This window comes from Solanum dulcamara, chromosome 3 (genome assembly GCF_947179165.1).
Source record: "Solanum dulcamara chromosome 3, daSolDulc1.2, whole genome shotgun sequence".
NCBI lineage: Eukaryota > Viridiplantae > Streptophyta > Magnoliopsida > Solanales > Solanaceae > Solanum > Solanum dulcamara.
Genome location: NC_077239.1, coordinates 75,559,917 through 75,578,588, shown reverse-complemented (window position 1 = coordinate 75,578,588; position 18,672 = coordinate 75,559,917). Strand labels below are relative to the sequence as shown.

The following is an 18,672-nucleotide window of genomic DNA, read 5'->3' as shown; positions in this document are numbered from 1 at the left end:
TAACAACTGTGTTACAGATCTGAAGTAATAAATCTACTGCTTCCAAAATCACTAGTCTCCTAGCTGATTTAAACTTCAGGTGATCTTCATAACTAGCTCTAGTTACTTTGACAAGATGAACAATGGAAAACAAAATAATAAACTGGTCTAGCTTTCTTGATAGATTAGGAATAGACCTTACAAGATTAAGACCAAGCAATTACAATTCTAAGACAAGAACAAAACGATCGATAACTCTATCAGGTGCTTGGTCTTCTTCAAGAGCAAATTTTAGATTCTAGAGAGCATGAGCTTCAATGGATTTTTCTTTTTCAATGATTCCAAAATCCAAGTGAGAATAGTTGTAAAGAATGTATATTTCAGTGATATACATTGCGTTTGATAATTTGTAATCATTAGACAACTAGCCCTCTGCACAGGGACTCGGCTGCGTACACACAGACCTACAGACTTGACAAGATCTATTTTGTATTATTTGTCTGTTGTCGTTATCAACAAGGTGTCCTCAAAGGGACCATGTCATTTACCTATTCCTTGAGTTTCTAAAATCATCAAAATCAACTAATACTGAGCATTATCAATAATAAATTATAACGAAAAAAATAAAAATAAAAATATAAAAAAAGAAATTTAGAAGGAATCAGTTTGTAATTACACCACTTCATAGTCTTCACCTGAGAATTGTAAAGTATAATTATTCCCTGTCAATTACACTCAATTACCTGTTGACCAAGTAATTACATAGTCAACCAAACATGTCAAACTGTATAATTACATCAAATTACGCCAAATTCAATTACCAAGGTGACTTTCCAAACAGACTCTTACTGTGAGACACAAACTATATTAGTTGATCAATAGACGTTTGAGTTGATTATCACATATTGAAAAATCGAAGTTTTTACTTTGGAAAGAATATTGAAGGTGAAGTAATCTAATCAAAGAAAGAATTTGTAGAAATGCTTAACAGATCCTTAATTTTTTAGCTAGATTTCTGTTCAAAATCCATTTTGTAGCACTCTCTCTGTGTCTCTTTCTTTTCTTTCTTGGCATCATCTCAACTACCCCAACTCCGACTTTAACGTCTAAATGCACCGCGCCACTCTATTTTCGCCCTTCCTTTCTATATTTATTGGTCAATAACAGCCTTTTCTGGGAGTTGCTATCATAGTCTTTGGTCAGAAACAAGTTAATTTGAGATTAATTATTTTAAAAATAAATTATCTCATTATATATGAATTAACTTATATTATCATTATGATATAAATGGTAGAATAAATAATTCAAAAAATAACTAATATCTTTAATTAAATACAAAATAAAATAATTTTGTATTTTATTTTAAAATTACTATACCTTATACCTACCTGATTATTTCTTTAAGAACGATGAGAGTATTAGACACATGATGACCTCATCAGTTACGTATCAGTTTTAGATGTTTCCAAATTAATGTCGTAGTTACATACCAAAGGTCATTCACCATTCTTAGAGAAAATAAACCTCAAAGGCTACCGACATGCAAGTTACGTTTATTTTTATGTACAATTTAAAACTAAATAATTTTATTTTATTTTATTGTAACATTATTATTAAATAGTTTTCTCTATTTTAATATATTATCTTCCTGCATTAGCTTCAATAAATTGAGTCTATATTCAATAACTTTAATATAGTATTCCCATTCTAGTCCATGATCAACACTTTCTAGCAACCCATTTTTTTTATTTTCAAAAAATAACTATTGGGACACGAGTCTTTAGTGTAGTTTATATATATATAAATATATATCATTCGCACCTCAAAAGTTAATTGAATCATCACTAATATATACACCATGGATTCCGGCGACAACGAGGTGGCAATTGATTTCCCTAATCTCATCCGTGTCTACAATAATGGCCGTGTTGAGCGGTTGTTCGGTTCACCGACCGTTCCACCATCGCCGGAAGACTCTGCCACCGGCGTCTCCTCAAAAGACATACACATTTCACCGGAAATCAAAGCTAGAATTTACCTCCCAAAACTCAAAAACAGTACTACCGACCAAAACCTTCCAATCTTAGTCTACTATCACGGCGGCGCATTCTGTCTCGAATCCGCCTTTTCTTTCCTCGACCACCGTTACCTTAACCGCATAGTCGCCGAATCAAATATTATCGCCGTTTCAGTTGAATACCGTCTTGCCCCAGAAAACCCACTTCCGGTAGCATACGAAGATTCATGGGCCGTTCTTCAATGGGTGGGGTCCCATGTTGAATCAAAACCCGGGTTCAAAAAGGAACCGTGGTTAGTTAACCATGGTGATTTTGAGAAGGTATTAATTGGAGGTGATAGTGCTGGAGGTAACATAGTTCATAATTTAGCTCTCAGATCTGGATTTGAGAGCTTAAATTGTGGAATTAAAATCTTGGGTTCTCTTCTCTGTTTTCCATTTTTCTTAACATCGAAAGATTTTAAGGAAGACAGTTTACCCAGTAGGATTTGGGGGTTTGTAAATCCATCAGCTGAAGATGGAGTTGATGATCCAAGAATTAATCCGTTTGTTGAAAAAGCTCAAAGTTTATCAACATTGGGTTGTTTGAAGATTTTAGTGTGTGTTGCAGAGAAAGATGAACTGAGAAATATTGGGATACAGTATGTTAAAGCAGTGAAGAAAAGTGGATGGAAAGGGGAAATTGAATTGATTGATGTTGAAGGAGAAGATCATTGCTTTCAAATTTTTGATACTGAGACTGAAAAAGGCAAAAATCTGATTAAGGGAATGGCTAATTTTATCAACAAGTATTCTGTGTGACCTCTTCTTTGCTATGGTCATTTTGGGTAATGTCAAGAAGATGATGCTTTCAGAGTTTGTTTATTATAGTTACATTATACGTACCCCTTTTTAGTAGTATCGTATATTATCAAAATTCCAAATTTAAATGAAGTGAAAAGAAAAAATATCAAAGGATCATAATCAAAGTTTGCTATAAAACAAACTAATTTATCAAATTAAAAAGAGGAATAGTACGAGAAAGGAAGAATTGAGAGATATTTGTATTTTTATTTACACAAGATACACGATTATTTATAGTCAAGTATATCAGAAGATAAGGTAGAGAGCAAAAGGTAATTTGCCATTAATGGGTCTCATTCTCCTAAATAGAGCATCCACTACAAGAACTTTATAATACTCCCCATTGACTGTTGCCTCATTAAAAATCTTGCGAGGAAAATCTAATGAGACAGAACTTAAACTAAGAAAAAAAGAGTATAGGGCGTATATTACTCCATCTTATGAAAACTTTATTTGATATTTTGAAGACGACACATTCTAATCTTATATCTTAGCTTCTCAAAAATTGATGTTGGTAATGCCTTTGTGAATAAATCTGCAAGATTATCACTCGAACGTGTCACAACCCAACTCTGTAGGCCGCGACTGATGCCCGAATTAAGCACCCAAACGTATCCTTATCCCAAATTAGCCTTTTTAACCGAATAAACATAGATAGTGATTAGAAGAAATTGCTAAATATATCATAAAAGTAGATATAGGCACAAGGGCTGATAGGCCGTCACAAAACACACAAAACCCAAACCATATATACAAAACCCACAACATAAATCTGTCTACAGACCTCTACAGATGATAGCATAGTCATATGACGGGACAAGGCCCCGTCGTACCCCTAACCAACATATCCAAATATACAGAGATAAAGTCAATTCCAAAATACAAGCTCCGAACAAGGAAGCACTGTCAACAACGCAGCAAATATCATAAACAAGTGGATCAGCAAATCGAACTTCGGTACCTGCGGGCATGTAACGCACCCCCCCCCCCCCCCCGAAGAAAGGGGGTCAGTACAAAAAATATACTGAATATCTAAAGCATGAACTGTAATAAATAAAATCATAATCTGAATAGTATGTGCGAAAAACAAAATAAATGTTCAGAATTTCAAAATACTTATCATAATCACAAATCATATATGCAAAGACATATGTCATATACGGCCCCATGCCATGGGACTCGGTGAACAAAACGTGGTCGTCCTCCCGTCATTGACGTCACAGCACAGCATAACACTAGAGTAGGAAATATCTCCGTAACAGATCATATCATATCAGATCAGATCATATCATGTCAGATGGACATATCAAATCATATCATATCATATCATAAGCATATATGTACATGGCACAACATAACTCCGTGGCACAAAATACACCACAACCCATGTACATGTCATACATGCCCCCTCACGTCGGGGCACGGCGAAAAATACAGAAAGTACGCTTGATAACATATCCTGGCCTAGGCTTAGTGAAAGAATGGTTACAGTATGCACGAGTAGAGTAGTGAGAAACTAAATGCAATTTAAAATACAAAACATTTATACAGACTCGATAGCATATTTTCGATAACAAATCATATATAAAATTACTTGAATAATAATAATAGTGCAAGTCTTTTCAATGTCCCGATAGTCTATGTCAAAATAATTTTCTAAAGTCGTTTCCATATTTCAGAATATATTATGGGACTTAACGAAATAATTAGTCATATGATATTTGGAAGAGTAGCAAAGAGTTTCCTTTAAATTCTACCTAATATAAGTTAAACGGAATAACAAAGAAAAATTTGAAATAGTGGGTCCCACCTCGGACAAATGAGGTGGCGTATCGAAATTATAGGTGTTAACATTCATAACATTATTTATAAGAGTTTCAAGATAGTCGGGTCCTATTTGTGCAAATTTTAGAGGTTTAGACAATTTTTTAAAAATATTCATAAATACTTAATTCAATTCTACTGAATAGAAAAGGGTCAAATTTAGGTGTCGATTCCGAAGAGTAGAGTCATCCCCGAGGCTCGTATCCAAACTTATTACACCTAAGACATGCCAAGAGAAGAAAATGTAAAGCTTTACATACCTTTTTGGCCTTTTACAGTTGTCCAAATTCAATTCCCGTTTCCTCCAAAATCTACAATTGATCACATTTACCAATTACTATTCATAAGACTTTAAGAATTCAATTCTACCAATACTTGTCTACAAAAATTTCGGCAGCATCTCCCCTATATATATGACAACCCCGAGATTACAACTCGGCCACAATATCAACAACCAAGCAACAACAACACCAATACCATCAATAATCAATTTAAACACACCATAACATAAATTGGTTTCTTTCCAACTAGTGCAACAACTTTCAACCAAACTTTGCATTTCCAAATAAATATGAATATTTCATGTCCATAATTAATTTCAACTCATTCCAACATAAGTGAAAAATATTTCAAGTAAGCTACCCAACATTCATCAATTCCATATTTCACTCAAAAATTCCATAAATACAACAAAACTATTATAATTCATTTTCTTTGTTCAACTTCATAATCAAATTCATTTTCTTCTTTCAACTTCATAATCAACAACAACAATCCATACTTGAACAACTTTACTTTCATAATATGATACCAACTTAAACCATTTAATTTTACCTTTAAACTTTTCCAAGATTTCCACATCCCAATTTAGTCATAAGAATTTTATATCCAACAAGATCAAACATAGCCTTTTCCTTCACTTGTTAACATTATCCCCAAAATGTCCTAATGTGGAAAAAAAATAAAAAAATAAAAATACGGGTTATAACAGAACGAACTTGTTGTATATCAATATCACAATTCTTTTGAAGATCATGTGTGAAGAATAATTTTGATGAAATATGTTTCGTTATGTCTCTTTTTATTAAGTCACTTTTCAATTGAGCTATGCACGCAGTATTATTTTCGAATATAATTGTGGGTACTTTGACATCATTTTTTAGGCCGCATCTTTCTTTGATAAACTGTATCATCGATCTCAACCACACACATTCTCTACTTGCTTCATGGATTGCTATTATTTCAGCATGATTTGAAGAAGTAGCAACAATAGACTGCTTTGTAGGTCGTCATGATATAGCAATTCCTCCGTATATAAATAGATAGCCTGTTTGCGATCGAGCTTTATGTGAATTTGATAAATAACCTGCACCTGCATAACCAATAAGGTATGCACAACCTTTGTTAGTATAAAACAAACCCATAGAAATGGTACCCTTTAGGTAATGCAAAATAAGTTTGATACTGTTCTAATGTCTTCACGTTGGGGATGAACTATACATTGCCAGCAAATTAACAGAAAATGTTATATCAGGCCTGATTGCATTAGCAAGATACATAAGTGCACCAATAGTACTAAGATATGGTACTTCAGGACCAAAAAGTTCTTCATTTTCTTCTAGAGGTCGAAATAGATCTTTGTCCACTTCAAGTGATTGAACAATCATTGGTGAGTAAAAGGTGAATATGTTTCTTCATAGTTGACCCCGGGTCTTTGAAAAAATCCTTGTACAACAAGGCGTGCCTTATATCTTACAATTTCATTTCTATCATTTTGTTTTCGCACAAAAATCCATTTATAGCCAACTGATTTACACCTTCAAGGGTTTGGACTACAGGTCCAAAAACCTCACGTTTAGCAAGTGAGTCTAATTCTGATTGAATTGCCTTTTGCCATTTTGGCCAATCACATCTACGTCGATAGATTTAGGCTCTAGATTTTCACTAGAGCATGAGGTTAAGTGCAACATTATATGCAAACACATTATCAATCGTGATTTTTGATCGATCTAAATTTATCTCATCACCGGTAGAACTTATTGAAATTTATTTATTCACTTGAGTCTCAGGTTCACTGATTTCTTTAGAAATATCAAAATTACTCAAATCTTGACCTTCTTTAGGAGGTTCTTTTGTAGTATCATTTTTATTATTCCTCACAATTCTCTTTTTAGGATTTTTATCCTTTGAATCCAATGGTCTGACATGCTTCAAGCGTGTTTGAGATTCAGAAATTATGATACTAGTAGATGGTTCTTTTGGGATATCAATCCGGATAGGCACATTCACTACAGGGATATGTGACTTAGTTATCCGTTTCTAATCAGTAAATACATCTGGCATTTGATTTGTTATTTTTGTAAGTGGATGATCTTCTGGACTTTCTGCTCACATGTGCGAGTACGTGGATCAAAATGAGATACTAATGAAACTTTTCATGTAATTTCTCTTTCAGGTTTCTTTTTCTCTCCCCTAATAGCGGGAAAGTTGTTTAATCAAATCAATAATCTGCAAATCGAGTAGTAAATAAGTCTCATGTCAATGGTTCAAGGTAGCAAATTTTGAAGAGTGAGTCAAATCCAACATATATGCCCAACCTTCGTTGAGATTCCATCTTTGTACATTGTGATGGTGCTACAGGCACGTTACTGCACAAGCAAAAATTCGTAGATGGGCTATATTTATCTCATGACCAAATACTAAATGTTACAGAGATTATTTATTATAATTTATCATTCTGAGACGTACAGGTGCTATTGTATGTAAGATAGCATGACTCAAACAGTAATTGACAATTTTATTTTCATTAGTAAAGGTCTTGCTATCAATTGTAGGTGCTTAATAAATGACTTTGCAAGGCCATTTTAGTATGAACATGAGCAACATGATGTTCAATTTTTATCCCAATTAATAAGCAATAATCATCAAAAGTTTGGAATGTAAATTCACCAGCATTATCAAGGCGAATAGCCTTAATTGGATAATCTGAAAATTGCGCCCTTAATCTTATTATTTGTGCCAACAGCTTCGCAAACGCCAGATTGCGAGATGATAAGAAACACACATGAGACCATCTTGATGATGCATCTATTAGGACCATAAAATATCTAAACAATCCACTAGATGGATGAACAGGTCCACATATATCCCCATGCATACGCTCTAAAAAGCCAAAAAATTCGATGCCAACCTTCAGGGTCGATGGTTTGGCAATTAATTTGCATTGATAACAAGCAGAACATGAAAATTCATCATTCATAAGAATCTTCAGGTTCTTTAACAGATGTTTAGTTGAATTTTCAAGATTTTTATCTCATCATTATTGATCCATGATGACCTATTCGATCATGCAATAGAGCAAATGTATTTAGATCAGTAAATTTCTGGTTTACGATCAAATGTGATTTAATTGCACTAATTTTTGCATCATATAGGCAAGACGACAAAGTTGGTAATTTTTTCCAAAATATATTTCTTGCCTGAGACACTTTTGGTTATACCAAGTTATTCAATATTTATTTCATTTAGTGTCTCAATATGATATCCATTTCTGCGGATATCTTTAAAACTTAACAAGTTTCTTGGGGATTTAGAAGAAAATTGTGCATCTTCTATAACAATCTTTGACACTTTAGGCAGAAATATAGTAGCTCTTCCGGAGCCTTCAATAATTTTTGAATTACCAGAAATTGTAGTAACATTTGATTTTCTTCTAAGCCAGTAGGAAAAAATATTTCCCGTCTTTAAAAATGGCATGAGTCGTTCCACTATCAATTACACAAATATCCTCGTGATTGATCATTGATCCAAACAAAATTTGAGGCATATTCATATTTTTCTTCAAAAAGAAATAAAGGAAAATTATAATTAAAATGTGGCTCATTATACAAATTTTATTTATTTACATGGATTAGAAAAATATAAATATATTATTTAGTACAGAAAAATAATAAAAAAATTATTTAAATATTATTAGGCTTATCAATGTTCATATTTTCTTCTGAGAAATTAAAAAAATCCGCTACATCTAGATGAATAGGCTCAATATTATCTTCAGAGATAAAGTTTGTCTCTGCATTATTTTCTACCCTCTTCAAGGATGTCTGATATAGCTAAACCAAATATTTTGATGACCGGCAGGTCCGTGACCCATACCTCCACATCTATGACATATATTTTCTGAATTTTTCTTTGGTATTACTAATCATTTCGTAGTGCTAGACGAGCATCATGATTTTAATTTCTTCTTCGATCACGATCACAACTGGGGCCATGACCTCTTTCGCGTTGGTAATAATTTGCTTAATTTATTTGAGGGAGTGACAAAGAACCAACGGATCGACTATCATGATTTGTCATTAACAGCTCGTTGTGGCGTTTAGCAATAAGAAAGTGAGAAAGTAATTCAGAATATTTTTTAAAATTCTTTTAGCGATATTGTTGTTGCACGAGCATATTCGCGGGTGAAAATGTGGAGTATATTTTTTTAAGTTTGTCTTGCTTAATGATTTCTTCTCCACATAAATTTAACTGTGCTATAATTCTAAACAAGGCAGAATTATATTCAGTTATATTTTTAAAATCCATTAATCTCAGATTAAGCAAATCATGACGTGCCTGTGGAAGGATGACCAACTTCAGGTGGTCATATCTTTTTTTTAGATTCTTCCACAGTTTAAGGGAGTCTTTTAACGTGAGGTACTGTAATTTTAACCCATCGTCAAGATGGTGAAGGAGAAATATTATGGCTTTGGCACGGTCTTGACTAGATGTCTTATTGTCATCTTTGATGGTGTCTGTCGGACTCATCGATTCTAGGTGTATTTCGGCATCTAGTGCCCATAATTAGGAGTGGGCGTTCGGTATTCGGTTCGGTATTTTCAAAGTTCGGGTTCGATAATTCGATAATCGGTAATTCAAAGTATATACCAAATACCAAACTTTCAAACTTCGGTTCGGTAATTCGGTAATTGGTAAATAAAACTTTGGTTCGATACGGTATTCGATAATACCATATTTTTTTAATAGTTAATATACAATAAAAATTTATCCACATTTAATATTTACATTAACCTAAAGAATACATATCTTAACTTACATTTTTATTACTACACCATAATTAAGTAATATATGCATTTTAACTTGCCGAATATCGAAATCAAAATTGCTCGTAAGCCACATTCTACGGAGGAGAATGATACATCGTAAACAAAGAGAAAATAATTTATGAATTGATATAGAATAAAAATAATATTACCATGTAAAAAAATAATGAAAAAGAGTGAAAACAAAAATCTCTAATATATCATACATAATTTTTATACATATGTTTTTCTTTGAATTATCCAAAAATTCTACATCACTACACTAATTATTAATTAGTTCCTGCAAAGATATGAAAGAGTTGGAATCTTTCGTTTTCAATGTAACTACCAAACAATTTATGTAGATAACTAACGTGGGAATCATGCAAAGTAAAATTAGAATTCTTAATCAATTGCATAAATTTGAAATTAGAATTTATAATTTTTACATGTACCTGAATTAAATTTTAGCAGTTATCCATAATGTACGTGTAAGTGTGCATATAATGATATAATATACGGTAAACGTGAGAAAGTTGAAATGAAAATGGTAAGGAAAATGAAAAAATGAGATAGTTTCCTCTTACTATACTCTTATTTTTTGGTAATTTGTTTCCAGTTTTTTTATAAAAAATAAAAAATAAAAAAATAAAAAAGTTCGGTATTCGGGAAATCCCGAATATCGAAACTGAAATCCCGAATACCGAAACCGAAATATCAATTTCGATACGGAATACCGAACCGAAATACCGAATTACCGAATACCGAAATAACCCCTACCCATAATGAGTAGCTTTTTTCAGATATTAAACATTTTAAGAAAATAAAATAGCTCCCGCAACAATGGCTATTTATAGTCAATGCAAATTTGAGAACATAGCAAATTGATACAAGTTGAGGAATCCACTTGGGCGATAAAAAATGATGGAGAAGAAAAATGAGGAGGAAAAAAAGAAAAAACAAAGGGGAAAGGGACATCCACTTTGTGGACATCCAATTTCACAACAAGTATTTTCTTTTTGGTTACGTGAAAAATCACATATTTTAAAAGGAGAGAGTAAAAAAAAGTTGAAAGTGAGATGGTCCGAACATGTTTGACAAGGAAAACATCAATTGACCAAGAAAGAAAGTGACTTGTTTCTACAAAAAGGAAATTATGATATTCAAGTTCTAAGTGTAAGTTATTTAAGCTTTCTTCATTTCTATTTACTTGTTTTAACATTATTTTTAATATACTTCCTTCATTTAAATTAGGGTAAAATTGAAAAGAAAATTATTATTACCTTCTTAATTACGTAAAAAGTTACTTATTTCGAAAAAGAGAGAATAAAAAAAATGACGTAATTCGAGGGTATTTTACGAGAAGAAAAATCAATTGACCAAGAAAGAACAAAAAGAAAACCGAGGAACTTCTTTTTCTAAGTTTAAATTATTTAAATTCTCTTTGTCTCAATTTACTTGTTTTAACATTATTTTAAATCTATTAAAAAGTAGTATTATCTTGTCATTTTAGTTTACTTTAGTTCTAATATTTCTATTTTTTACCATTAACGGGAGGCAAATTCAAGATTTTTTAAAAAAAACACGCACTATTTTGAATAGACAAATTTAAAATTTTAGTTTGACAAGTTAATATTTAGGTTCTTAACATTAAACTCATTACATTTTTGAAATTTAGTTAAGAACTAGCTTAGATATTAATTAACCCTACACTTTTTTCTTCTCCGATTGAACAAAATAACTAAAAGTATATGCTACATCCTTTACTTACGGATTTTGAAACATAAAACCAAACATATAAAAGAAGAAAAAAGTAATATTAAATTAAAAATACAAGATCGATGAACATAAGAATTAAATTTTCAACGTAGAAGTGCACTCAACATTCATTTGCATCGTAAAATTATTTAAGCTCGGATATAATGTATGTATATATAGAGAGAGATATAAAATTAATTTTAAAGAAATATAACATTATTATAGGTGTCTTATAAACGAAGCATATATGCAAGTGAACTGATCATAAGTACCCTTTCCCAAAATGATCTGATTCTTTTTCTCTGTTTCTCTCATCCTCCGTTTATCCACATTTTTTTTAAAATCATAATATTTCAAAGTTTTCGTTTTAGTTTTAAAATCATAATATTTCAAATCTGATTCTGAATCACTTGGTTTTCGAATCAAATGCGATGTGTGTCTCTGTAGAGTACAAGTTAGACCTGGAGAATGATTTGTCAATAATGTAGCAAGTTTATTGGACTGCGCTTCAATGGGTTGCTTCTCATACTAAAGGGGCAGCCCGGTGCACTTAAGCTCCCGCTATGCACAGGGTCCGGGGAAGGGCCCGACCACAAGGGTTGCTTCTCATACTGAGAATGAGAAATCTATTAATACTAGCAAAGACACATGGTTAACTAGCTATGGTGATTTTAACAGTGTTCATTGTTGGGGAGAGCACCGTAGGTAATGTTACATGTTTTTTCAATTTATGTGTCTTATTTTTTATATTTAGTAGGTAGTTTTTTAATTAATTCTAACACGTACGTAGTTTGGCATGTTTAAGATATTGTATTTAAATGATATTTTAGTAGATCATATTCATTTTTAGTTTAGATTCACAAAAATCAAAAATATATTTTTTTAATTTACTTAAAGTCCATTCCCAGTCAATTAATAGCTCTTAAAATAATATGGGGGGGGGGGGATAGGTTGATTTATAATATATATATATATGAAGTATAATTTTCCCAACTCTGGACTCAAAAATTAGACTGGAAACTTCAATTATATTATAAGACTTGGTGTTTCTAGTTTTATTTAAGACTTTAAATATACATATATTTTTGGACAAAGGGGCGAATATACCACTTGAGATTTTTGAAATTAAAAAAAAAATAATTATACACTATTTGTTAGAATTCAAAGTCTAAAAAGGCAAGGGTTTTTTTTGCCAAAATTTCAAAGGACAACCAAAACTGTGGGACCACGCCTCGTAAGGCGCATGGGCTCTCACGCCTTCCTCCTAGATGATCCCTCCTTTCAGAGCGGTTCAAGCAAATTAGTGGTCTAAAGATAAAATCAAACGGAGGCATAATAACTTTTATATAATTGATTTTTTTTAATATATTTTTTCAATTGATAATATAACCATTCTTATTTTAAACTATCTTTCATGAGACATAGTACTCCATATTGGGTTTAATTGATAGGTTGAATGGAAAATGAAGGGAAAAAGAAGTGGAGGGAAAAATATTTGTTCTCTCTTGCTGTATGAAATAAATATTTGTCTCACATAGGTAGTCGAAAGGAAAAAAGTCTCCTACTTAAAAGTAGAAGCACTCCTTCATGTTGCTAAAGGGTCAAGAAGAAGGTCTCCCCTCGCGTCGTCGTCGTCGTCGTTCACTCGGCTTCGGCTGAAAATCCTGACCCGTGATCCGGCCCGTTTCTTTCTTTTCTGGATTAATTTAAAATATTTCCCTCTATTTTTTCCAACGGATTTTTGAAAGGTTGCCTTGTCCGAAAAGTTGCAAACCTTTTCTCAACAGACAAACTTTTTCTCAACAGGTGTATTTTCTTAAAAGGTGCAAATAGGCTATATATATCTGTTAATCCTCAGAATATTCCATATGAAATTTCTGAAATAACATCTTCTTCTTCTTTCTGCACTTCCTAAAATCGTGTGATATACAACCTTCGAGTGGATCGCAGTCACCAGAATTTGTAGTACCTCTATTTTAGTGAGTAAATCGTTCTATCCTGGGAGGAAAGATTCCAAAACCTCGGGTACTTTGAGGGAAATAATTTCCTTAAGGACACACTGTGTATTCAGTGGGCTCGATTTTGTTCTTACAATAATTTTTCATATACTGTTATTATTTTCAGAGTCTGTCTTTTATTACTTTCAGAAGTTATTGTTACTGTTTAATATTTTCCAATAAAGTTTAATAACACTCCAAATATGTCAAGTTTCTTCTAATAATTCTTTTATTTTACATGAAAAATTTACCTTTTCTACAAATAGTATCCATATTTGTTAAAAATAATAATTTATAACCTATTATTGTTAAAAAGAAACGGAGCCCCTCAAACTTGAGGGCCTAAGACATATGCCTTTCTTTTAACATTGTTGAGCCACCTCTGGCTCCCTCCCCGCCCCTTTATTGCCTCCATTGCCTACCCTACCCCTCAACCCCATTGTTAACATTTATTCCACTTAGTTGAGGGAAAGGGTAGGCAGAGGCAGTGAGGGAGAGAGGGGATTTGGAGGGCTATGAGGGGAGGTCCACTTAGGAGAAAGGCATGTGAGCCCATAGGCCTTACAAGGCGTGGCTCCACACACGCCTTCAGTTTTACAGTATTCATTGAGTTAAAATTTTTGGGGTAAGATAGGGTGGTCTTGCGCCTTTACCCCTTTGTTCTCTTTCATTTTTTTTATTGCTCTTTTGTAATTTTGGCAAAAAATAAATCTTGTCATTTAGGCTCTGGACTTCTATTTATTAGAGGTGAGTTATATATGCACTACTTTTATAACAAGGGGTATATTCATTTTAACTCGCAAAGTTTAGGTCATAGTTGTCCCTTTTCCCTATATTTTTAAAACTTGGATGAGCATGTTTATTCAGGTAATAAGATGATTGATCTAAAGAGCAATTTTTTTTTAAAACTTTACAAGTTCATGCCTTTTTTTCAAAAATAACTGAAATAATCTGCAGTATATAATGGTTAATTGTATCCAAATATCTCTTTTATTGTAGCAGCTATTAGCTGGATGGTAGAGCACGTCCCTACTGATTGCATCGTTGAATTTGTGGAACAGGTAACATAGCCTATCACATGGCTAAGAGAGATGGCAAAGAAAGCTTAACTGATAGTCAAATGATTAATCCACTTGCTGAAAAGGCTCCAAGTCTATCGGACCTCGGCTGCTCGAGGTTGTTTATGTTTATAGCTGAGAAAGATGTATTGGTTCCTAGAGAAATTATGATTCGATTTGTTGAACTCTTTTTTCTGCACAACTGGTTGCCTGCTTCAGTTATGTTCTTTTGTAGTAGACTAGTACCCACATCCCGCTTGCAATTAAAGTTAAATTGATTCTCGAGAAGCGAAATGCGATAACTATTTTGGAAGGAAAGGGGTAATTTGTTTCTGACCATGAGTTCGTAAGTCATTCCCTTTTATTTTAAACTTTGTAACCAATCAAACACCCTCACATAAATTGAAACACATGAAGTAATATCGCGTGGTTTTAGTCATTAATGTCCAATAGTGACTAAAACTGTGGCATTTGTCTAGCTCTAGGGATTTTTGTTGAGTCTCTAAATATTTGTTTCCCAGGTAAGAAAATTTAATAACCAAAAAAAAATAAAATTGCGCATGGTTATAATAGACATTCTAGTACTTGTATGTTCCAACTTCCAAGCCATGTTGTGAACCACACAAATATCCTGAGTTAGTTAAATAGTTATACCGTAATTAATGTTCAACAAAGTATCAAACACCAAACATTACAAATTCTACCTTCCCTTTTTATAGCATCTCTCTATATATACAACAAAAGAAGCCTCATTTCTTCGCAACGTCTCTCTAAACAACTCGCCCTGCATTGCAGGGAGAGCAAATTAATAATTACGTACGCGTAGCCATTTTTTCGTGGAACATTCTCCTCCAAAGAATGACGGAAGAGGTAGTCAGCTCCACAATCACCACCACCAACAACAACAATAATAAATCTCCGATCAATGACAATATTGTCAATCAACCGCAATTTGTTGTCAAGGAAAAGAAAAAGCAGGGTGCTTTTAGCTTTCTCAAAGCTGCATCGCTCAAGCTTCGTCGTCGTTCTCTCGATCTAAAGCAACAAAAATTTTCCCCGGTAGGCCTAGAAAGTTTCATTGATTTTATCTTTACCATGACAATTCAATTTATTATTATAGACATATACTCGTTCACTGGTTTTAAATTTTGAATGCGTACTGCAGGAAGCGGTGCCCCCTGACGATTCAAAGGGGGAAAATTGGAAGAAGCTTGTAGGTTCCATGAGGCCTTTACATCTCCAAGACAATCAATCACCACCGAGTCCTCATGACCCACTACCACCACCGGTGAAATCTACATCACTGCCTGTCGAATTCAGTGAACATTTTTCATCGCCGTACTCTCCATCCCCATCAACGTCCTCTGTTGGCACCATGAGTCAATATGCTTCAGCAAATAATCTACAAGAACTCTACGGTGAGAACAACATCAACGACGACAATGAGGAGGAGGAAGATCCTGACCAGGTATTTGATGCCATTGGAGGAGATGACATGATTGATGCAAAGGCAGAGAATTTCATTGCTCAATTTTACGAACAAATGAGGCTTCAAAAGTGATTTTGGGCACATTTAATCAAACACGTACAAGGCATGAACGGAACGGAACGTAACAATCAAATTAATTTAAAATCATTTTGTATTAGTATAATTTATTTAATTTAAGAACTTTTTTTAGCAAAAGGCATCATATTTCAGAATTAATGTAGAAATGTCACTGCCTTTTGCTTTAATGTCTCTTAGATCTCTACTGATTAATTAGTTCCAAAAAGGAGCTGACTTTTTTTTTTTACGTTACTTGCACTCTGTTTGGAATCAAGAAAGTACTAGTGAAAGAAAATCCAAAATATTTGAATTCTTTCATAATGTTTGTTCTAAATGTGCTAAGCAAAATACGATGGATTACATCGTAATTAAAGAATATGGATCCGAATCTAAGAGAAATTTTTTGTTAAGATACAATTGCTGCATCCCTATTTTACTAGATACCTACTTTGTCATCATTTCTACTCCCTCCTACACCACTGCTCAACGTTACCACTTCCGTAATTGATACATTACACGTGGCAGTATATATATATATTGTTATTACTAAATTTTGTATAATTAATGCATATTTTACATTTGAATTAATATATTTTGATGCATGTGAGTAATATTTATCTGATCGTTCACTTGAGTTTTATATCAATTTGTGTTTTGTAGTTTTTGATCTATCTGCTGACTTTTTATGAGAAATAAGTTGTTAGAACTTGGTACCCCCAATATGGGAGGACCTATAACTTACTTTCATGCTTACGAAGATAAGTTATGGTTCCACTACATAACTTCATATAATAACAAATTAAGAGATGTGAAACTCTTTAATGGAATTGGAGTTACTATAAGATTTTTGTTTCTAAAATAATTTAAATAGAAATTAATTTATATTTTAATTTAATTTCAATATAGCACTTTTTTTTTTTGTAAAAATGACTTAAATCTTCTTAAAACTATTAACATTATAAAAAGATGATTACTATAATATTTTCATTTCTAGAATAATCAAAATTGAAATTAATTTATATTTTAATTTAATTTCAATATAAACTAATTATTTAAATAAATTTTATATAAAAAAAAGGTCGTTGGGGGTTCAGTTAAGCTTATCTATACATATATACACTTTGAAGAGAAGATTAAAAACTAAAGAGCAAATCACAAAAATAATGATAAAAAAATGGAGAAAAAGAAGAGCAAACATGAGAAGAAAGGATGAAGAAATGGAAGAGCAATAAAAAGCAATGGAACAACTGGGAAAATGAGGAAAAGAGAACTTTTAGGGTTGGTTTGGTGTGAAAGATAACACCAAATAATTTCGGGATTAAATTATAGTGGTACTTAAATTAGTGTTTGATTGGCAAGTCCGACATAACTTATACCAGAATTAATATATAGTATCAGGATAAGTTATCCTTCCTCTTGGTGATATACTAATCCCGAGATAACTTATCCCGAGATAAAATAGGTAAATGACAAAGATACTCCTTTAATTTATTTTTTTATACCTTACTTTTCACATTCATATATATATATATTTATATTATTTTTAATACCATATATAACAACATTCACTCCTTATTTTTATGATAATTCTTCATATTTTTTCTATTAAAAATTACACTATATAATGTAATTTTTATTTATATATTTATTTGACTAATTCTTATATTTATTTATATTTTGATTTCTCATAAATCATTTTTTACTTTTTTTTGGTAACTAACTTTATTATTTAATTACCAAGAGCAAATCATTACAAGTAAGTAGTCATCACAGCATACTTTGTTCTCAATTGAATCACTCAATAAACTAGAGCTCTACCATACCTATTGCTCAAAATTTAAAATTATTCAAAACAGTCCTGAAGTTGGACTTTGATCTAACAAAGATTCGACTATTTCTCTCAATCCATATACCATAGATGCATTCAGCCAATATAATCTTGAATATTTGTGTTGTTGATGACTTTTCTTTCCCATGATGTATGCTCCATCTCAAAAATTGATCCCAGTTGGTAGAGCTAAATCTCTGGTTTTGACTCCATTCGAGCAGTCTGTTCCATAAGCTTTGTTCAAATTGGCATTGTACAAACAAGTGCTCTATAGTCTCATTTGTAGTCTTACACGGTACATATACTTGAGGCACTCGTATTCCCCATTGAGCTAATCTATCAGTAGTTGCCAATCTCTTGTGATACATAAGCCACATAGTAAAATAGACTTTAGATCAAGCTACATTCTTGAACATAAGACATTTTTATTCCATTCTTGGTTGTTCTCCTATCATGTGAAAGTAACATTGCCTGATCAAACCATCTTTTCTGTGTCCAAACAGTTGCATTTGATCAACCACATTCTTGGTCTTCATGACTTTCCTAACCATCCAGCTAGTTTATTTTGGTACTTGCCATATGTTTTGATCTTTTATATAATAATTGTGTGTCTATTTTATCCACAACTTATCAGCTTTGCTTGTCAGATTCCAACATATTTTTGTCACTGATGCTTTGTTCCAAACTTGCATATTAATCAGCCACATACAACTTGCAGATTTTGGACAACAAACTATA

At 32.5% G+C, this 18,672-nt stretch overlaps 2 protein-coding genes across 2 annotated transcripts; both read left to right on the top strand.

The window, feature by feature from the left end:
* Positions 1-1,684: 1,684 nt before the first annotated feature.
* LOC129882986 (2-hydroxyisoflavanone dehydratase-like) lies at positions 1,685-2,893 on the top strand. The gene has a single exon (XM_055957515.1). The coding sequence runs from the start codon at positions 1,838-1,840 to the stop codon at positions 2,795-2,797; it is 960 nt and encodes a 319-aa protein (XP_055813490.1). The 5' UTR covers positions 1,685-1,837; the 3' UTR covers positions 2,798-2,893.
* Positions 2,894-15,290: 12,397 nt separating this feature from the next.
* LOC129881799 (uncharacterized) lies at positions 15,291-16,489 on the top strand. Its single transcript, XM_055955908.1, has 2 exons — positions 15,291-15,619; positions 15,726-16,489. The coding sequence occupies exons 1-2, from the start codon at positions 15,419-15,421 to the stop codon at positions 16,119-16,121; spliced, it is 597 nt and encodes a 198-aa protein (XP_055811883.1). The 5' UTR covers positions 15,291-15,418; the 3' UTR covers positions 16,122-16,489.
* The last annotated feature ends 2,183 nt before the right edge of the window (positions 16,490-18,672 follow it).